This window comes from Sardina pilchardus, chromosome 14 (genome assembly GCF_963854185.1).
Source record: "Sardina pilchardus chromosome 14, fSarPil1.1, whole genome shotgun sequence".
Taxonomy (NCBI): Eukaryota; Metazoa; Chordata; class Actinopteri; order Clupeiformes; family Clupeidae; genus Sardina; species Sardina pilchardus.
The window spans coordinates 28,471,504-28,493,837 of NC_085007.1; the positions used below are offsets into that span (position 1 = coordinate 28,471,504).

At 46.0% G+C, this 22,334-nt stretch overlaps 1 protein-coding gene across 5 annotated transcripts in view; it reads left to right on the top strand.

Moving 5' to 3' along the window:
• ptbp3 (polypyrimidine tract binding protein 3) overlaps positions 1-6,543 on the top strand; it is a 71,101-nt gene extending 64,558 nt beyond the window's left edge. For 3 of the 5 annotated variants that reach the window (XM_062554673.1, XM_062554671.1, XM_062554672.1), the window contains exons 10-14: positions 1,131-1,164; positions 2,186-2,278; positions 2,374-2,590; positions 4,105-4,182; positions 5,968-6,543. In XM_062554673.1, coding sequence (XP_062410657.1) covers positions 1,131-1,164; positions 2,186-2,278; positions 2,374-2,590; positions 4,105-4,182; positions 5,968-6,118 — 573 coding nt within the window. In that variant the 3' untranslated portion in view covers positions 6,119-6,543. The remainder of the gene's footprint in view (positions 1-1,130; positions 1,165-2,185; positions 2,279-2,373; positions 2,591-4,104; positions 4,183-5,967) is intronic. The other 2 variants (XM_062554675.1, XM_062554674.1) reach the window with 1 other exon arrangement.
• Positions 6,544-22,334: the final 15,791 nt, after the last annotated feature.

Below are 22,334 nucleotides of genomic sequence, written 5' to 3' on the forward strand. Positions count from 1 at the left end.
GTGGCCTCTCTGAGTGTTCAACAGTTAGATCTGGTTGCACAATTTATTAAGATCTTCCCCACTAGTAGTCTCTCCGTGTTTGTCATACTTTAGCCGTTGAGTCACCCATTGTCTATTCATTCCCTTGCGACAGAGCAGCACTGTAAAACAGAGACTTAACAAGGTCACGTTTGACAAGTGAGAGGATTTGCAAAGTCAAAGGCAACAGATATTCAGCAGACGCTTTTATTCAAAGCGCTACCGACTCGCGGCGGAGAGAATGGAACGCAGGCCGACCGGCTGTCAATCAGTGACATTACCGCTGCTCTACTGCGCCCCCCAGTGGTGAAGGGAGGGAAAAGCCGGAAAGCAAGAGGAGTGAGCACGCCAGAAACGTGTGTCAGTTACTCAAACTCAGTTACTCAGTAACAGAAGTCATCTTTAAAAGCAATATGGCATGATTGTGTCATGATTCACTGTTACTTGTTGATGTCTTATTGCTTTAATGGACAGGACCATGTTCCTGCTTGACTGCTGTTGTTGAATTGGTAGTGCTGTGTTGTGTTTGGTTAAGGCTTCAGTAGAACTGCTAGTCGGTGGGTGTGGAAGAGCTACCCTTCTGCTGGCGGTGTCAAATGTCCGTGTTTACTCTTTAATGTCACTGGTTGCACAGGCTTGATCTGCTTCTGGAGATAAGCATTGTTATGGCCTGTGTGTGTGTGTGTGTGTGTGTGTGTGTGTGTGTGTGTGTGTGTGTGTGTGTGTGTTTTGTTTGTGTGTGAACATGGATGCGACAACAGCACGTTAGCTGGTTATTTGTATTAAAAACAGCTCTTCTCTCCCCCCTCCCAGCCCAACACTCCCCTCCAACACACTACACAAACACACACACACACACACACACACACACACACACACACACACACACACACGTGAGAGACAGATGATGATAATGATGCTTATGGAGATAAGAGTCTGTATATGTGTGTGTGTGTGTGTGTGTATGTACTGTATAGAGGTGTAAGTGTGTGTGTGTGTGTGTGTGTGTGTGTGTATATACAGGTGTGTGTGTGTATGTATAGACGTGTGTGTGTGTGAGAGAGAGAGAGAGAGTGGCAGATTTTAATGATGCTTCTTCCTGTGTCACACAGAGTATATCACCTCACGGACTCTTCATCCTGTTCGGTAAGAGCGCCATTTATTACTCTGAAAATTGGATTTCTCTCCCCTCTCCCTCTCTCTCCTCTCTCCCTCTCTCTCTCTCCCCCTCCCTCTCTCTCTCTCTCTCCCTCCCTCCCTCTCTCTCTCTCTCTCTCTCTCCCACACTGTTATGAAGGCGAAAGCGAGCAGGTAGAAAGCCAGTGTACGAGAAGTGATGCCTCCATTTCCTGCCAAGCAAACACAGAGCCGATGGCTGATGGCCGAGCGATAGGTGGTGGTGGGGTGACTCGCAGGGTTTGATTTTGCACCTGTGTGTGTGTGTGTGTGTGTGTGCGTATGTAAGAGAGAGAGAGTATGTGTGTGTGTAAGAGAGAGAGAGAGAGAGAGAGAGAGACAGAGAAGGAGTGGCTGAGCGAGTGAGTGCGTGTGCGTGTGCGTGCGTGTGTGTGTGCGTGTGTGTGTGTGTGTGTGTGTATGCGTGTGTGTGTGTGTGTGTGTGCGCATGCCCTGCCACCTCACCCCACCACAATGTAATATCAGTCAGCATCTCTCTGCCAGGCTGGCTTTGCTCTGGCTGATGACAGATACAGAGATACAAGCCAGCTGCTCACCCATTGGCCGCCATTGACTGGCTAGCACTGCCTCTCCACCAATCACAGGCCAGAGAAAACCCACAGACAAAGACAGGGACATACACCCACAGAGAGGTAGAGATGCGTTTAGACACTTATAGAGAAACACGCACACATACACACACACAAACACTCACAGAACATTCATGCAAAATCAATCTGTTGTGCAAAACAGATATCCAGAATCTATCTCCATCTCTTTCCCTCTCTTTCCCTCCCCCCTTTCTCTTATTTCATCTATTTAGATGATTTGTCAGTTTGTTTGTCAGCTTGTTTGTTTGTTTTGATATTAGACTCTGCAGGGCCTTTGCATTTTAGTCACTTAACTGTGTTGTGTTGTGTAGTGTTGTGTTGTGTGCTCTAAAATTGTGTCTGACTGGTCTGTGTCTTCACTGCCTTCCTTTTGCCTGCAGGGGTGTACGGGGATGTTCACAGAGTCAAGATCCTCTTCAACAAGAAGGAAAATGCCTTAATACAGATGGCAGATGCTACTCAGGCACAGCTTGGTGAGAACTGCGTTTCATTTTGGCACTGCTACTAATGGTTGGGAAATGACGGTGGTTGTGGTTGACACGCTCCTGGTGTTTCCCCTGCTCTCCAGCGATGAGCCATCTGAACGGCCAGCGTCTCTACGGCAAGGTGATGCGGGTGACCATCTCCAAGCACCAGACGGTGCAGCTGCCCCGGGAGGGCCAGGAGGACCAGGGCCTCACCAAGGACTTCAGCGGCAGCCCCCTGCACCGCTTCAAGAAGCCCGGCTCCAAGAACTTCCAGAACATCTTCCCCCCCTCCGCCACGCTGCACCTCTCCAACATCCCGTGAGTCCCCCACGGAACCGCCATTCCTCCCTCACGTTCTGCTCTTTCACATTCTGCTCTCTCACGTTCTCCTTTCACGTTCTCCTCTCTCACGTTCTGCTCTCTAGTCATTCTCCTCCTTCACGTTCTCCTCTCTCACGTTCTGCTCTCTCACGTTCTCCTCTGTCACGTTCTGCTCTTTCATGTTCTCCTTGTTATCTTTTCCCTCTTCTTTCCCCCTAAATGTATCCAGCGTCCCTTGATGGGGGTGATCCCTTATCGGCTTCTGTCTGTCAATCATTCTGTTTTCCCTTTTTTCTGTGTGCTTTCTCTCTGTTCAGGGTTGGCCTTGTTTTCTTTTGTGCTCGCTTTTTCTCTGCAGTCTATCCAGCACACCGTGAGTTAGCGGGCTCTATCTCTGACTTGCTATCTCGTCTCCCTCCGTTTGTGTTCTGTTCTTCTTTCTGTCTGTTCATTGTTTTATTCTTTCTCTTCCTGCTTTTACATTCTGTTCTTTTTTTTCTCTGTCCACTGCTCGGTTCCCTCTCTTTCTGTTCTCTCTCTCTGTTCACTGTTTTACTCTGTTCCCTGTCTTTCTGCTTTTTCATTCCGTTTGTTCCTTCTGTCTTTGTCTTGTCCATCTGTCCCACGTCCTGTGAGTCATCGTCTATCTTGCCGCCATTCTGCTCTTCCTCTCTGTTTCTCTGTCCCTCTCTTCCTCATCCAGCTCAATCTGTTTGTCTTTTTTTACACTCCTCCTGTTTCTTTTCGTTCTTTCTTTCTCTCCTTCTTTCACACTTTCTCTCTCTATTTTCCCTTTTGCTCATTACTTTTTTACCAGTTATTGACATATGACTTAAGTGTGTGTGTGTGTGTGTGTGTGTGTGCACGCGCAAGTGTGCAAGTGTGCAAGTGTGCATAGGTTCCAAGCAATAAATCAATAACTTGACTTTCCATTATGTCCAATAGTTTTTGTATCACGTAGCAAAGGGCATTCTCACACCTCCTCAGTGTAATTTGTGTACCTCTGCAGAGCTGTGACACGTTTGAGTTGAGAGAATGCAGGGTGCGTTCACCAGTGAAAGAGCTATAATTATTTAAACATACCTCTGTGCAGTTGGCTTTTATCCTCCATAGCACACCTGTCATAACAAAGCCAAAGCTTTTATAGCGTCACCGTCACATTACAACTGGAAGTGTGAGATGCATTGCATCTTATGTAAGCTTTACATTACAACTGGAAGTGTGAGATGCATTGCATCTTATGTAAGCTTTACATTACAACTGAAAGTGTGAGATGCAATGCATCTTGTGTAAGCTTTACATTACAACTGGAAGTGTGAGATGCATTGCATCTTATGTAAGCTTTACATTATTCATCTGGGCGGTGACGTTTGTTAGGCTTAGTTACTGATTATTATCTTCACCTTGTAAATATTCACTCCCTCTCTTTTATCGCTCTCTCTCTCTCTCTTTCTTTCTTTCTTTCTTTCTTTCTCTCTCTCTCTCTCCGCCCCTCCCCTGTTCCCCCACAGTCCGTCAATCACAGATGACATCCTCAAAGACCTGTTTGGCGGCAGCGGCTACACAGTGAAGGCCTTCAAATTTTTCCAGTAAGTCCAACCTTTGTCCATCTCCTGCCCCACCCCACCATCCTCATCCTCTCCGCCGCTCCCAGCATGCATCTCTCCCCATGATGTAATAGCTCCATTGACACTAATCAGCTGGAAATACCATTCATTCATTTATGTGGGTCCCTCTGCACACATCCCAGCCTTTTGAGTCTCTCCAGGACAGGTGTGCAAACAATAAGACCACGAGGTTTCTATGGCAGCCAGTAATGCTCAATGAAAGTCTGTTTGGATTCGGTGTGGTTGGGTGCAGTAGCCTCTAGGTGGCAGCACAAGCACAGCACATAATAGTGCAGTGAGATTTCATTTGCCTGCCTGTGGGAGCGTGGACTTGGATAATGAGACCAAACCCTCAGGGAGACATTTTGTCATCCTGACATGGCTCAGGCAAAGGGAGCAGCTCCTGCTGTCTGAAGTGACCTATCCATATAACTGCCATGTCCATAGGAACAGCCTGGCATCTCAGATTTAGACCAGTGGAGTTGTCAGTGAGGAATGCAAAGTGTTGGTCATATTTCTCCCTTGGCCACAAGTGGCACGGCGTGCTCATTTATAAAGCTCAGTCACCTACAGTTCACACACGTTGGCGACTCAAAGGCCTCTACAAACGAGCGGATGAAGGAGCATAAGGGGACAGCATTTCTAAAGCAGCGACGGAGACAGCAGCTATAGCCCCTGTTGTGTGATGCACACACACGCATGCGTTTTTATAAGGAGCGGGATAAACGTTTTCCAAAACCTTACATGGCCTCTGGGTGATTAGGTGTGTGTAGCCTCTGGGTGATTAGGTGAGTGTAGCCTCTGGGTGATTAGGTGTGTGTAGCCTCTGGGTGATTAGGTGAGTGTAGCCTCTGGGTGATGAGGTGAGCGTAGCCTCTGGCTGATCAGGTGTGTATAGTGTGTGATTAGGTGTGTGTAGCCTCTGGGTGATGAGGTGTGTATAGCCTCTGGGGGATGAGGTGTGTGTAGCCTCTGGCTGATCAGGTGTGTATAGTGTGTGATTAGGTGTGTGTAGCCTCTGGGTGATGAGGTGTGTGTAGCCTCTGGGTCATTAAGTGTGTAGCCTCTGGGTGATGAGGTGTGTGTAGTGATGATGTGTGTGTAGTGATCCCCGACCAGCAGGATGTGGGTGGGGGAAGTGGTGGAGCACTGCTCTCCCATGCCCACATCCACAGCTGAAGAGCCTCTGGGTAAGGCACCTGACCTGACCCCTGACCAGACACCTGGCCCCTCACTGCTCCCGGAGCACCGCTGTATCAAAGCAGCTCACTGCTCCGGGTCAGTGTGTGCTTCACCTCACTGTGTGCTGTGTGTGTTCACTAATTCCTGGATGAGATAAATGCAGAGACCAAATTCTTTGTATACGCAAATACACATGGCTGAGAAGCCTGATTTGCATCTACAGTATATTTACCATTGAGCATTGCTGCTGCCAGGGAATTGTTTTAGACTAAGTACTGCTACTTTAGACTAGACTATACTGTAATTGAGAGCATTGCTGTTGCCAGGAAACTGCTTTAGACTACTGCTAGTTTAGACTATAGGTGAGTATTGCTGCTGCCAGGGAAGCTGTGCATGGTGTCCCCACATGTCTGACGGCTAGTTGTGCATGGTGTCCCCACATGTCTGACGGCTAGGTGTGCATGATGTCCCCACATGTCTGACGGCTAGTTGTGCATGGTGTCCCCACATGTCTGACGGCTAGTTGTGCATGGTGTCCCCAAATGTCTGACGGCTTTTACAGCTGATTTGTATCGGTCCACTAAGGGCTCTTGTGATCGGCAGGAAGGACCGCAAGATGGCGCTGATCCAGTTGGGCTCTGTGGAGGAGGCCATCCAGGCCCTGATCGACCTCCACAACCACGACCTGGGAGAGAACCACCACCTGCGGGTGTCCTTCTCCAAGTCCACCATCTAGCGGCGGGCCTCCCCCTCTGTCCCCTTCTCCCCCCTCCTCTCTTCTCCTCTCCTCTCCTCTCCTCTCCTCTGCTCCTCCTCTCCGCTCCTGACGGAAAGCTCTGGAACCTCCAGGCGGGATGAAGACGGAAAGACGACAAAGTCGAAAACGCAACAAAATATGACAAAAAAAAACAACAAAAACAAACAAAAACTGCAAACTAACGTTATAAGGACAGGTTGATCACAATAAGATAGCTTAGGTTTTTTTTGCAAAAAAAAAAAAAGAAAAAGAAAAGGTTTTGGAGAACATCCAAAAACAGACTACTGCGAAGCCTCCAGAGACTTACTGGAGGGATGTGCTTTTAAATTACCAGCCCTTGTTTGAAGGGCAGGATTTGGGTCCAGGGCCCCTGGATGGGTGCAGAAGGGTCTGGGCAGTGTTGGGTTGGGTCGGGTTGGGTTGGGTTGGGCTGGGCTGGGCTGGGCTGGGCTGGGCTGGGTTGGGCTGGGTTAGGGTTGGGTTGGGTGCGGGGAGGGCAACAACTAGAGGAGGAAGACAGCGATGATGATGAACTCCATACGACACGACCAGTTCTGACGGCATTCGTATGTCAGATCCCAGGAACAGTCCGGACTCCCAGAATCCTCTGCTGTTTCAGCGAGCGAGCACACACTCTTTCAGCCCCCCCCCCTCCCCCACAAGCACCCCACCTGCCCTCCCGCCCTGTTCATATCCATTTGGCCTCCTCCCTCGCTCCCTCCATCCTTCCCTTGACCCTTGACCTCTCTGACAGTGCTGGAGGATGTTGGCTCTGCCTCACAGGGCAGCCTATGCTGTATATGTGTATGTATGTATGTATGTATGCATGTATGTATGTATGTATGTGGGTATGTATGTATGTATGTATGTATGTATGTATGTATGTATGTGTGTGTGTATGTGGGTATGTATGTATGTATGTATGCATGTACAGTGTGTATGTATGTATGTGGGTATGTATGTATGTATGCATGTATGTATGTACTGTATGTATGTAAGACAGCCACTTCCTGCTCTCCCTGAGATGGAGGGGGTGGTTGGGGCAGGCGTTGGGGGGGGGGGGGGGGGGGGCAGTAAAGGGCAGTGTGGAGGGCCTCTAGAGGGCCCCTGTGGATCCTCTGTCAGTAGCCATAGCCATTTCCTCCTCCTGCCCCAGAGGCCACTGGGCCTGAGGAAGAGCACGCTGGGTGAAGGGTCACCCCACATGTGTCCCCGCGACATCCCCACAACGTCCCCACAACGTCCCCACAATGTCCCCTATCCATTCTGCCACGCCGTGGTGTTTGAAATGAATGTTGTTCTCACCATGTTGGACATGCAGAGATGTTGGGGCCGTGTGTGTGTGTGTGTGGTGTGTGGTGTGTGTGTGTGTGTGTGTGTGTGTGTGTGTGTGTGTGTGTGTGTGTGTGTGTGTCCCTCCCCACGCCTCTCTCTCTCTCAGATGGAAATTTTTCGGGCGTGTCACAAAGTGCTGCTGAGGGGAGTGTGTCCTGTAGCAACCATAGCAACCAATCCAACTGACCAATGAGCTGCGTGGCTCAGCAGCTCTTCTCATTTGTGGAGTAGCATTAAAGAGGAGCGGAGCAGTGCTATGGTCTGGGCCGAGAGGACTCAAACGACACGACCACACAAGACACGCAAGCCACCACAGGAGGGCAGAGAGCGCCCTCCACAGGTGACATTGGTCACCCCCAAACCCACATACACACCCACCCACCCACCCCATCGATTCACATTTTATGGGCTGTTGTTGTTGCTGTTTTTGTTGTTCATTTATTTGAGTTAGGTTTTTTTTTCCTTTATTTTTTAGTCCTTATTTATCAGACATAGTCAGCAACATGGAGAGATGCTTTTGCACCTTAAAATGTCTGTTTTCCGTGAAGATGAGGTGGGGTGTGCCTGGGGTGTTTTTTGATTCATGGATTTTTGTGTTGATGTTGGGGACGGAGCAGACTGAAGTGAAGAACAGAGGTCTGCGTTGACACAAGCTGAGAGAGACTCCTCATGTGACTGGGGGGTCCATGGAATGCTGAATGCTAGCCCCCCCCTTCAGAATGCAGGTGTGCCGAGATGCGCTTCAGTTTCTGAGCCACTCCCACAGACAGTCTGACTGACCAATCCTGTGGCAGAACCGCCCTCCCCTCCCCCTTCCCCCCAAGGCCTGCTGTCAATCAACCAATCACGGCTCAGAGAAGGGCCACGCCCGGCCTGCCCCCTCAATCCTGGAGCCCAATCAGAACCATGAATGTGAATGAGATGTTCAGCCCCCAGCGCTCCCTTCAAACCCGTGTTGTCATTGGTGGTGGTGAGGCACAAGGAGGCGTGTTTGCCCTGGGCCTCCGCCCACATGGTTTTGATCTGTGGTTTCTCATCATGTGTTTTTCTTTTTCTTTTTTTCTTTTTTCCCCCATCTTGTATTTCTTTTTCTCTTTTTAAATTTGAATGATTTCGGTTTGCGTGGTCTTTGTCTCCTTGTAACAGAAGCAGCCCTCATGGCACTAGGACCTGGCCCTTGTTTGGCCCGGGTCTGGCCCGCATCTGGCCCTGATCCGGCTGGACTCTGGGCCTCACTCGGCGCGGCTCTGGCCCACAGCGGGCCCGGCTGTTTGGGAAGTGCTGCAAGGCGTCTGCTGCACTCTGTGCCTGTTTTCTAACGCTCGTCCCGAACCTGCCCAATGCCCCCGCCCCCCCACTTCCCTTCCCTCCCACATCACCTTACGCGTGCATACGTGTGTGTGTTTGTGTATTTATGTGTGTGTGTGTGTGTGTGTGTGTGTGTGTGTGTGTGTGTAAAGATCTCTTTTTTCTTGCATACTCAGAGATCATGCCTCCATCTCTGACCAAACCAAAAAAAAAAGTATTGGCAGGAAGAGATCACTAGAATGTATATGCCAGTAGCTACAGCTCAGTGTGTGTGTGTGTGTGTGTGTCTCTGTGAGCATTAGGGTCCTACCTCATTAAGCCCCTGAGGAGATGACCCCCCCACCCCACCCCCCCATCTCAGCACCACCCTCCACTGATGTGCAGGTACAAAGTGCTGACCCGTGCTGCCATGACAACTAGCCTTATCATTCCACTGAGCAGACTGGGCGTGACATGGCCTGGTGCACCATGGGATTGCAGCACAGTGCCTGAGTCAGCTGACCTCAGCCATCGTCATGGAGATTTGTTTTTTTTCCCCAGCAAAGAAAAAAAACAACAACAACAAAAAAAACACCACAAACAAACTAACATACAAACAGTGTCAGACATCAGACCAAACAAGGCAAAACTGTTTTGGGGCAAAACGCAAGGCAAGGGACGGCATCTGCATTCTCTTAACCTAACCGTTCGCTGAAGCAACTCGACAAATTGAGAATTGAGAACGCATTTTTTTGAAGTTTACAGTCTTAAATAAAGCAAAACTATTCAGGTCTATCTATCTTAAGGATTGTCAAGATTTTTTGAGAAGAAAAAAAAAGAAGTTACTTATTTTTGGTAATTAGTTCTTTTTTATGGAAGACAAAAAAACAAATCCAAAACCTCAAGGGGTTTTTCTACCACTATAATCTATAAGAGATCACGCAGAGAGAGAAAAGAAAAAAAATCATATTTACTGTGTTTCTTCTTCATTTCTTATTACGTGCCTTATGATGTGTTCATAATCAAATAGGTTTTAGAAAATTTTACCTAAGATATCTTATTTACTATGTTATGGGACAGGTGAGTGGGTTGATTCATTTGATCTTTTATTTTTGTGTAATTATTATGTTGCTGTTGTTTTAGATGTGTTTTATTTTTGTTTATGGGGACTCAGTAGACCATGGTCTTAAGTTGAACTGTAAGTTTGTGACTTGTGCTCAAAAGTGCACAGCGTAGAGAAAGATGAACGGCTAACTCTAAAATGTTCAGTGCGTGCTGTGGGGTCCATCCTCCGGTGTGTCGGTGTGTGTGTGTATGTGTGTGTGTGTGTGTGTGAGTAGACCATACTTTGTACTTAGTCATCCATATATTTAGGTTTGTGTAATATTATATCATTGTACATGCTGTGGAGTTGTTCTCTTGTACTTGTGATACTGAGTGAAAGGTTGTGAGGAGATGAGTTTAAAAATACAGCAGAGGTGTGTAAATTAGTGCTGTGTAATCTACTGTCTGTCCTGCAGTGTGTGGGTGTGTGGGTGTGTGTGCGCGCATGTTTGCGTGCGTGTGAGATTGTCGACACTCTCCAGTAAAAACAAATCAAAATCCACGCACACGGGTTGATCCTGTATTTGTTTCTGCTGTCCGCAGGTTGAAATTTGGCAAAATCCAGTTCAGTATATAACAGTAAATAACTCCCAAGTGTCAGACTCTGCTCCTAAGCTTTCTGGACCTCGTCGATCAGAAAGGAGAACTAGACATAAGAGGGCACTGTACATTTTCTTACGCTTCTGAATTTAGCTGCGTGCATGGCCTTCTGAACTGAATGTGTGGGCTGGAGATGCTGTGGCCTGTTTACCAAACGCATGCCTTTCGTTTTTTGCTGAATGTTTCTGAGCCAGTCATCCTGGGGTACGCTGTCTCCCTGCATTGCCTTAGCACTGAAAGGGGTCTATGTGTGAATGTTTATGCACTAACTCCTCTGTCAATGGGTTCTGTGCACTAGCTTACCTGAAGTCAGCAAAGCAGTTTCCTGTTCGTTGAGCAGACGTTAGAGTTGACCGCTGCGTAGGACATTAGGTGGACAGTGTAGCATATTGCTCTGGACAGCTGACAATAACAGGCCTTTTTAGATTCGTCAGAGTGTTCAGGGCCATGTTTGCTCTCTGACTGTGTTGTTAACGATGCAAAATGTAGTGTTTTTTTGCTGTTCAAAATGCATGCAGACTTTGTAGTTTCTTGTGTTAGAACTGCATCATTGTCAAAGATCTTGAAAACAATAGGAACTGTACATTGCAACTTTAGTCAAGTCAAGAGCGTTTCACTCTGGAATGGTGCATGGTGAACACACGTTATCTACAGTGGTTAATTCTCATGCTAGACACCAGACTGCATGGGTTTGTTTGCATGGTTATTAGGGATAAAAGAGAAGAGAGAATGAACATGTGAAATGGGATTTGTGCTTCAGGTTCACCGTTAACTCAAGAGCATGAAGAGGAACCTTGCCTGGTTACAAGCTAATCTGTAACCTTATGGCTGTTGACCTTATGGCTAGCCAGATTGATTGGCTGTGATGCATTGGCTCTGAGTGTGTCTTTCATCCCAGGGCTGATTGGATGGTGTAGGCGTCTGCTCAGGGCTGATTGGATGGTGTAGGCGTCTGCTCACTGCCGAACAGGTGTATTTGAGCATTGATCTTTAATTAACAAACCAGACTCCACAAACTCAACTAGTTCGATCCCCCGGAAATGAAGGGAGGCTTCAATATCCGCACAAAAAAAAACAAAAGCTCCGAACCTCCTCTTAACCAAACACCCAGTGGCCCGTTACTGGATATTTCAGATGAATGTAGACAGCTTTGTTTCTCTCTGCGCAAGATAAAAAAGAATGCATCTTGGAGAATCCGTTTATTTATAATAAACTATTTGACGTGTAGCTCTCACACTGATTTGTTTACGCCTCCCTGAACTGATGCCAGATTTCGACCATGCACACAGCGCTCTCGTGTGTTTGAAGGGGGGGAGGACCCACAGCATGCACTGCTTGTTTTCAGGTAGACCTTCAGTTCTTTGCCTTTCTGTTTTGTTTTCGTTTTGAGCAAAATGGGCTGAGAACTCCCCTGCTTGCGTGTGGTGTTGGAGTTGTAATCATATTTACTGTACCTTATATTTGATTCATTTTAGGGGAGGGCAAGGCCTCTTTTTTTGATCTGTAGTGATATTTTTCTATGTGTTTTATTTGTTATTTCAGAATTCTTTCCGTGTGAAACTGGTTAAGATTGTTGTCGGTCACTCTGCTAATTGTATTCAGCTTTCTCTGAGTCTGCCTTTATAATTGTCACTTCACTGGTGAGTTTTGCTCTGGCCACAATTTTTTTTTTTTTTTTTCAAAATAAGATATTTAAATCTTGATTACTTATGCAGTGACTTTGTGAAGTACCTGCAATTTTATAGCAAGCTCGGATGGTGATCATCCCCCCCTCTCTCTCTCTGTCTCTCTTTCTCAATCTCTCTCTCTCTCTACCTTCTCTCTATCTTCTCTCTATCTGTTTCTTAAGGGATGCCCTTGAACCCCTTGCTTAGGCCTTCTTTGTTCCTTATCCCTTTTTCCAAACAGGAGAAAAAGCCAGACTTCATACACTTGCATCGTTTGAAGAATTATGCTCTTTACAGACCAGTCATTGGCTAATCATGCCGTCAGTTCGCACCACCCTTTGGTTTTTCATTCGCTCCCGCTCCCTTTCGACGAGATGATTTCCAAACCATGTCTTGACTCAGGCACTCCCATTCAGCCATGACTCTAAGACACTCTCCTGAAGACGTGTACGCTTTCGACTCGTGTCACATCGACAAAGATGCATTCGTTTGTTTGTTTGTTTGTTTTTCTTCTTTTCCTGGTTGTGTTCACCAATAATGCAGGACCAAAGTTTATGTGCCTTTCGTCTGATTTCTCTGTGAAGTTATTTCCTCCTGGTTGTCAACGAGAAAGCAACCACAAAATTCAGCTTTTCATTTATTTTTGTTTGTTTGTTTATTTGTTTGTTTTCTTGTGTTTTGTGTTTAGACATGATTGTTCTGAGTCTGCTTTTTGTGGTGTCTAGAGACAGCAGTACATGTTTGCTGCCCTTGACAAGGGAATGCCAAGGGAAAGTCTGTGAAGTTTTCCTCGGGAGAATCGAGATAAGTTTCCAATGTTAGCGAATGCCCTCAAAAGATGGCTTGTCTGAGAGGATGTGCCCGCTCCGAATGGCAATTGCATACTGTATAGTGTAGAGAGGACCCGCCAGTGGACACAGTGGTTGGAATGGTAGGCTTTGAAATGTAAACAAACACAAAAGACTAGTTGAATTTTTTTGGTCATTTTTGCAACCAGACTTTTTGCTCCTCAGATAGTCTTCATAGACAGCTTTACTTCACAATTTAGCAAGTCAAAACGTGACTCAGACTTAAACCAAAGGACCTTCACAAAAAACAATTGGGTTCAGAGGGCTCACATAAAATGTTAGTCATGGCATTAATGTCCAGCAGTCGAACCTCAACATTTAACCTCTGAGTTCCGTTTCCAAAATCTCTAAATTCCAATATCTGCTTTACTTGTGATGCTTCTGACTTCTATTCTTCAGCTCTAGATTATTGGGAGAAAATGTGAAAGAACTAATTAAGTTATTTGACATACACAAAAGGGAGGGGTCGTATGTAATTGGTCAAGAGGGGATCCAGCCAAGGCACAGTGCACATGAGGTTGTGTCTGGGCGGATCTCTTTCCAAAGTGCGGTCTTTGGAGCACATCAAGAATTATCCTAATTTATAGTTTGTATGAATGTTCCACTACCAAAAGGACAGATAAATGCTGTAAATATGTGTTCCCATTATATTAGTTTTTCGTTCAGTTTTTTTTTTTTTTTTTTTTTGGTTGTTTTATAACCTGGCCAAAAAAATGGTTTTGGGGAACAAGTCACAACATCATCAGTATGGACTGGTTTTTATATTTAAACAGGCATTGAAAACACACTTACAAACAAAAAAAAATTGTCTTCTGTATTTTGATATCATACTAGTACCAGCTTTCGTTTGTAAATCAGATCATGTGACATTGTGGGGAGAAGGGGGAGGAGAGAAAAGTGGATTCAGTTTGATGAGTTGATGTAATAAAATGCAAATAGAAGATAAACTATTAAAGAAACATATTTTCTAATTTTGCGGTGCATGGTCGAGTGGAGTTTTTGTATTTTGTAGAAAGGATTTCCTTTTTGTTTTGAACTGCATATTATTATAATTATTGATTATTATTATTACTACTACTATTATTACTCCTAACCATGATTCCTTATGATTATAACTGCAGAGCCTCTGCTGGTATTTGCTAATCAACTTTAATTGTAGCATGCCTTGAATAAATGTCATGTCATCAGTACTTTCTCCTCCGCTCTCTGTGTCTGTGTCTTTCTCTCTTTCTCCCTTTGGGTTTTTTTTTTTTTTTTACTTTGATGATTTATTTGTTTGTTTTTAGTTTTCTTTTCTTTGCTGTGACTGAGTCTGGCTGCCAATCTGTGCTGCTGTTGCTGCTGCTCTGTTGAGGGGGGGGGGGGTTCTTGTCAGACCCAGATGGGCCCTGAGTGTGTGAGTGTGTGCGCGTTTGAGTGTGTGAGTGTGCGCGTTTGAGTGTGTGAGTGTGCGCGTTTGAGTGTGTGAGTGTGCGCGTTTGAGTGTGTTACTGTGTGCGCGTGTCACTGCTGCTGCCCAGCTGCGCTCTCTTGCTCTGTCTTTCTCTGTCTTTCGCTCTTTCTTTCTCTCCATCTTTCGCTCTTTCTTTCTTCCTCTGCCCTGAGCTCTCAGCCCTTCACTGTTCCCCAGTTCACGCTCTCCTTGAGTTAAAAACACACACACACACACACACACACACACACACATTTGTATAAATGTGCCAGCCAAAGTGGGTGGTGGTAGTGGGCTGGACTAGCCTGCTGTAGCCAGAGTTGAGGGTTTGATTCTGTTCCCACTGTGCCTCCCAGGTTGGCTGTGTAATAACTGACGCCTGTAAGCTGCTCTGGATACAAGCATGGGCCAAATACATAAATAGATACCGTAATAAAGTGGGTCCAAAGACAAAGGCTATAGGAAAGGCCACCAAGCTTTTTACCAAGAAACACTGCTCATAAGATAAGTCTAAATACACAGGAACATATGACACACACACACACACACACACGCATGTAGGCTACTTATAGTTGATCAATCTACTGAGACATAAACACACACTTAGTGCCCAAAACACTGCAACCCACACTTATTTTCAGAAATGTTGTTTATTCATTCATTATCTCATAGATTTTCAGTTTATTTGAAGTAATTGCCAACAAGTTCTATATCAAGGAAAACTCTGTGTTGAAGCTGTAAACATAACACACTAACATGCTAAAACCAGATGAGTTATGGGTTTGTGAGTTCAATAACATTGGCACTTTCTGAGTTAATTTTGCCTCAAGCACTCAAGACCCTGCCCCATTGGAGGGTAGGCTACAGAGGCACAGTGTAGTCACAACACCCACTGGGCAGCTTGATACCTTAATGGGAGATTTGTCTTTGCCATTTCTGTTCTCTAAAAAGGTTCATGCATTATTTTGCATTAAATTCAAAGTTGCCCTACGTACCATAACTTCAGTGATGATTACAAAATGTTTCAAAAGCACCCCCCTCTCAGATTTGCTCACAAATTGCACCCTTGTCATGGGTTCATGTTTCAAATGTGCAAAAAGAGAAACAATCTAAACGTGTTTGATGTCGGCTCTAGCCAGGGTCATGGAGTGTTTTGCCGTGATTAGGACTACTGCAAGCAGGTGTCAGGCAGGCAGGATCCATGTGTACCCCTGGGAGGGGGTGAGCGGAGGTGGGTGGCAAGTTACAAGCAAGTGATCAAACCAACTGCTGCAGCATGAACAGGTAGCCTGGGAATAAATGACCTGAAAAGAGAGATGATAGATAGGCCTAATGGCTATGGCAAAACTCGTCACGCTCCTCCCACACTTTCGTATAGAACGCCTTTATCATTCATACAATGACGCGTGTGACGCCATGAAACCAGAAACACATGCTTTTCCTACAAGGCTGATAACAGAACAATGCTATGCTACTGTATAGTGGATGGCTACACCTCATTATGTCATGACCATAGCTGGAATATGTATTTAACCTCAGGTCAAGTGACTTAGCCTACAGTACAGTAAATGTTACTGTACATTAGGGTTGGCACCTAGGTGTGACAAAAAAACCTGGACATTTTGGCAACCCAATCAACCCTTTTTCTTATAATCAGCAGCGACCCTCATCCATCTAACCCATGTAAAAATTGCCCTTCTGCAGTGAAATTGGATATTACCTTGGAGCTATATTAGTTTTGCTTTAAGTTAATGTCAATGGATGTATTTACTAACACTGTTATTAATAGGTCTAATATGATTTTGCTCCTACAGTAATATAATTTTGATACTTTACAAATTGTACGCAGCATCATGTAGAAAAAACGGACAGTCAGTGTCCAGGGTGAATATTTTTTTCCCCTGGACAGACCATAAAAAGAAGGACAATCAGGTGAAAACGGGACAGGTGGCAACACAACTGTACATGGTATCAAAGATTAGGCTGATCTTCATCTCCGTTCGCCAAAAGCTAGCTAGCACTCACACAAAACATAATGTTATGTTTCCTCCTCTGTTAACGTGAGATTAGATACGTCTCCATGTAGTGCTGGGCAGTGATGCCATACTGCATAGCCGTAGTTCATGTTACATGAGCCAGCTGTATTTTTGTGTTAAGCAGACAGAATTTCAGAAAACTTCCCAGGGAGTACCCCCCTGACACACACACACACACACACACACACACACACACACACACACACACACACACACACACACACACACACACACACACACACACCACTTTTGGAAAGTTTGAAACACCCCTATGCTATGCAATAGTCTTTAGCCTACAGTCAGTGTTGTAGACGCTGCAGGGGCCTGAAGTGATAGGCCTGTTAAGGCACAGATACAATCAAAGGCTACAGGCTTCAGCGAAAAATGGGACTTAATTAGATTGAGACAACAAGTGAGCAGCCTAAACTAGTAGGATTATCGTTTTCTTAAAATCATTGAAAAGCCGGGAAAATGTTATTATAGCCTAGGCTACTGGAGAAAATCGAGTGGTTCTGAAGGCCGTTGGACCCGGAAAGAGATTTATGATCCCAAATTGCTGAATGTGACAAAAAAAAAATGTTATGGCCTTGAAATCGCGCAAAATCCCTGCCTAGGCCCACCTTTAGGCTACTGTATTGCCCTTATGATCCCTTATCAGAGCGTTGGGTATTTTATTTTCCCTCGTCATCAGTCTAAGTGTTTTTAAGCGTGCGGTGGCAGGGCAATCAACTGATGCAGATAAGTTCCTGAGGGAGAGCGCTTTTCAAAAGGCCTACCACATATTTTCTTCTGGTAACTAATTAACTCTCAGGCGAACTGAGTGAGTGGAGCTCTGCGTGTCTTGATTTGCCCCTCGGGGTTTGGTTTGATCCGCGGAGAGAAACGACAGAAGGGTCGTCTTAGTGAACGCTTGGGGGCAGTATTGACACAATTTCACTAGCCATAGATAAAAATCAGCGCTATTGATGCGGCGACCGCTGCCGTCTTTCAAGGACACATCGAGGACATCATCTGTCAGCGGTAAGTGCTCCAGTCAGAATACCCAGTAAGGTTGTAGCATATGGAAGAATCATCATTGTGGCTCAAAGGAAGTTTCTGTCTTTAAAAGCTTATCCCAGAGATGGCCAGCCCGTTTATGTCTCAGCCCTTGCCAAAACAGTTCTCTTTTTAAACAGAAGTGGTTTTCTCACAATGCATTAGAAACAGATTCATTTATGAGATAGGCCTATGTTCCCCTTATTAGGCCTACAATGTCCCTGTAGTATCACACAAACACAGGCTATGTCCCTAATGTCTCGGTTTATACAGGCAAATACATTCATTTAATTCAGATTATTTTAATATTCTCAGCGTGAGGAATTTGCATTGATAAACAAATTAGGTTTCAGACTAATGGTTTTCATTCAGTTGGTCTTTGATAGCAGACCTTAGGAAGGCACATACTGTAGGTAGGCTATACACCCATAAAAACAACACAGTGGTCCGGATCAGCTTCGCTTGTGTACACCTGACATGTCCGATGAGATCACTCCAGACATGATTCCCATCACTCATTTAGTCAAATGCATTCATGGGCACATATCGGTGTCATGGACAGATGGTGTTGTTATAATCCCTATCAAATTACAATCTCTCCCTCTAACACCCCTTTTCTTTCCCTCTGCTCTGCCTCACTCACTCTGTGTTGTTTATGTTCCTCATTCTCTCCATTGAACTCTATCTCTCTCTGTCTTTTCATCTCTCTCTCTCTCTCTCTCTGATGAGCTCTCTTTCTTTCTCGCTCTCATGTGTTAAATGTACTTGCCCTTCTCCTTTATTGTGTGTTGAGGTCTGTATCTCTCTTTCTCTCTGTCTTTTCATCTCTCTCTGATGAGCTCTCTTTCTTTCTCGCTCTCATGTGTTAAATGTACTTGCCCTTCTCCTTTATTGTGTGTTGAGGTCTGTATCTCTCTTTCTCTCCCTCTTTCTCTCTCTCTATTCATATCTTTTTCTTTCTCTCTTTCTGATGAGCTCTCATTGGCTCTCATGTATTATATTTGCCCTTCTCCTTTTTTGTGTGTTGAGGTCTGTGTATCTCTTTCTCTCCCTCTATTTGTCTCTATTCCTCTCTCTCTCTCTCTCTGCCTTGATGCCTTCCTCTTTCACGCTCGCTTTGTCTGTCTGCAAATCTCTCTCCCCCTAGATGTCTCTCTCTTTTACCCTAGAGAGAGGCACTTTTTGGGAGCGTGATTATACAAATATGTGACTTGGAATTTTCTTTTGATGATAAAATAATGAATGCCAGTGACCACTTAGAATGGCTGCCAATGCATCTACATCTGCACTGTATCATTCCGGAATGACTTCAATAAACAAACGTTCTCCTCGGAGGGTTAAATAAAGTCTGTGGGTATGCTGGCCTCTGACTCACGCATGACGGGCAGAGAGCGTGATCCTCTTTTCCCAGCGAGCGGCAATCAGTTCACTCTCGTCAGCCACACGTGATGGACCATCACCCGTAAGCACTGCCGCAGGCAGGCTCCTCAAATGATAGCACAGGCATGATGTGTGTGTGGGTGTGTGTGTGGGTGTCTACGTGAGGGGGTGGGGGTTTGGCAGGAACAGTTGCAGGAGTTGCGAGGTTTGTTGTTGACCACATCTGTTTCCTGTATGAAGTCCTGAAAGACTCATCTAAAGTATGATTCACCACCTGAAAGGGGACATGGGTATTAAGGACAGGAAATACATAGATCTTAGGGATTTCCATAGACGTGAAAGTTAGAGAGTTAATGTGTAATGTTTGCTGATGATAGATAGACAGGCCCATTGCATCTGCAGGAAACACACCATGGCACCTTTGGGAATCGCCGGCTTGGCATTATGCACATCAGAGGTTACAAGTAAATCATTTGCACATTTGAAGCCCTCAGCTGTTCATTGGTAACTCCTACACATCCTCTCCATACAATGTCACAGCATTTTGACAATGTGGCACCTCAAGTCACTTCTTAATTGCATTATCACGAAATCTCCCACATTTCTCTGCCTCTACAACAACACTTTTAAACACAAAGACCACCTAATGCTTGGCAAAAGGCCAAAACTGTAAACGCCACAACAAAGATATCTGAAGAAGAAACGATCAATCCCTTTCACTTTTCAAAGCATTTCAAAGCATCAGTGTTTAACCGCATGCACAACGCTTGGACATATTCACTATACTGTATTCACTATCTTTGGACGTACTGACTGAGAAAGATATCAGATTACGCTGCATGGCAAACGCAATCACCGTATTCCCATCAGCTTCCCCCACATATGCTCTCACTCACAACGAAATTGGATTCCATGTAATCAGATTTTGGAACAGATTGTGTGAGACATGCCAAAAGAGGTTATGGATTCCAGTCAAGCCGCCATGTTGCCGACACGTCCACACCATCTGCAGGTCTGCGCGTTGCTCAGTCAGGTGGGTCTGGTCAAGGTAGCGGGACGGCGAGGAAACACCTGATTGGCTGAGTCAGGTAAAGGAGTGGCCGGAGAGAGAGCCACAACCCAACCACGCCATGGAGCTGGTCTGCGAGATAAAAAGAAACTTAGCCTACTTATGATCACGAGTACGTTCCCCAAAATCATAGCAGCTTTGTTAGTTGCAATGCAATTTCCCATTGCCAACCAACTAAGTAATTTTGGTTTGGGGGAACGAACTCCAGAGCGGCAGAGAAAACAGAGTATCCACGCTCCCAGAGGAGATAGCGGAAACAAATGGCAACGTTTTTCCATGCCAGTTTCCGGATTATTGGAGTTTTGGAACTGAAAACGACCAGTAGCCATTTGGTCAGAAATCAATGAGTTACTATAAGCCCTCCAGCATCCGGAAATACATCCCACCCTCTGTCTCCAGCCTACAGCCATTCAGCACAGGGGTTTTGGAACTTTTAATTGCATGGCAGCAACATCAAAGAGTGTCGCCACTCTCTCTCTCTCTATGGCTCTGCTTGTGACTTTAGTTCCGTGTTATTGAGCATCGGCCATTAAACGCATTAATGTATCTTAATGTTTACCTTTCTTTTCAAAACTTCTTGACAGAGCAAAGTTTGGAGGTTGAACCAGGACATACTGGGGCACACGGGTCAGTCAGAGTGCAAGGACTCTGAAGAAAACAGGAAATGACCTCAGATAAGGAAGTGCCAACATGTGAAAGTGTGGAGATATTAATTACTCGAGGAATCTTTCGGTTAAGATCGTTAATTTATCAGCTGAATTGCAGGTCTCAGTATTAATGAATTTCCTCTGCATCACCAAACAATGGGATCTTTGTGGGAATGTTTTCATGAGGAACTTTTAGCCTTTTATAGATACTTTCTTACTGGTATAAGCACTGTGTCAGCGTCTGCAGTGTCTTGGGACATCTTCGTGACAGCCCCCCACAGATAGAGAGGAAGAAGGAGAGAGAGAGAGAGAGAGAAAGCAGACGATCCATACTTATCTCAGGATAGCATATAGGCTAATGCATAGAATGGCTTATGGTATTAGAGTATTAAAGATGCCCAGCCCACTGACCATACAAACACCTGAAGTAGCTGCGTCTAAGCGGACTGGCAATGAGCTGTGCCCATCGCCGAGGCAGAGAATGGCAAAGTAACGTGGCCTGGCAGCGCTGGCAGGAGGATGCCAGGCAGAGGAGGAGGCTACGCTGGCACATGCCAGGGCTGATCAGGATCTCAGCGTGCTTGAAGAGGGCACAACGGAGCAGCTGTGGGCACTGGCACACATAGGGCCATGATATAGCAGACTTGAGATGGGCAGAGAGAGAAGGGGGGAGAGAGAGAGGAGGAGGAAGAGAAAGGAAGAGGGAGAGAGAGACAGCTGTGGGGGACTGGCACACATTGGGCCATGATATGGCAGACTTGAGATGGGCAGAGAGAGAGAGAGAAGGGGGGAGAAGAGGAGGATGGGAGAGAGAGAGAAGGGAGAGAGACCGAGAGAGAGAGGAAGAGGGAGAGAGAGAGACAGCTGTGGGGGACTGGCACATATCAGGCCATGTTATGGCAGACTTGAGAAGGGCAGAGAGAGAGAGAATGAGAGGGGAGAAGAGAGAGAGAGAATGAGGGGAGAAGAGGAGGATGGGGAGAGAGAGAGAGAGGAGGAAGATGGAGAGAGAGACCAAGTGAGGGAGAGGAGGGGTAGAGAGAGAGAGAGAGACAGCTGTGAGGACCGGCACACATCAGCTGAGGAGAAAAGACTGGAGAAGGGGAGAGAGAGGAGGAGAGGGATAGAGAGAGAGCAGAGGAGAGAGATTGAGAGAGGGAGCAGAGGAGGGAGAGAAAGAAGAGAGTGTGGCAGCTGCCAAGCACACACACACACTCTCTCTGTCTCTCTTTCGCTCTCTCTCCCTCTCTCTTTCTTTCTCTCTCTTTCTCTCTCTCACACACACATTCTCACTCCCACACACTCCAACTGTTGCCCTGCCCTGGCACCACTGGCCTCACACACAACCCTTACACACACACACACACACACACACACACACACACACACACACAAGCACAAGCACACACACAAGCGCATGCGCACACACACAAGCACATGCTCACACACTCACACGCACACATAAGTACGCATACACACACACATAAACGCACACACACATAAGCATACACACACACACTCTCACATACACACACACGCATGATGTGTGCACTCGTGATCAGAGGCCATTAGACGATTATAATATCTCTCCAACAAAACCCCACATGGGCTTGGACCCTTCTCAGGGGGGTTTTTCTCTTAGTGGACACTCGCTCAGGTTGATGACCTCTACTGATTACAGTTTGAGTGCGGGAAACCACCTCACCAGACAGGTCAGGAATCCACAGTCTCTCCAAGCATGACAGAAGATAGCAG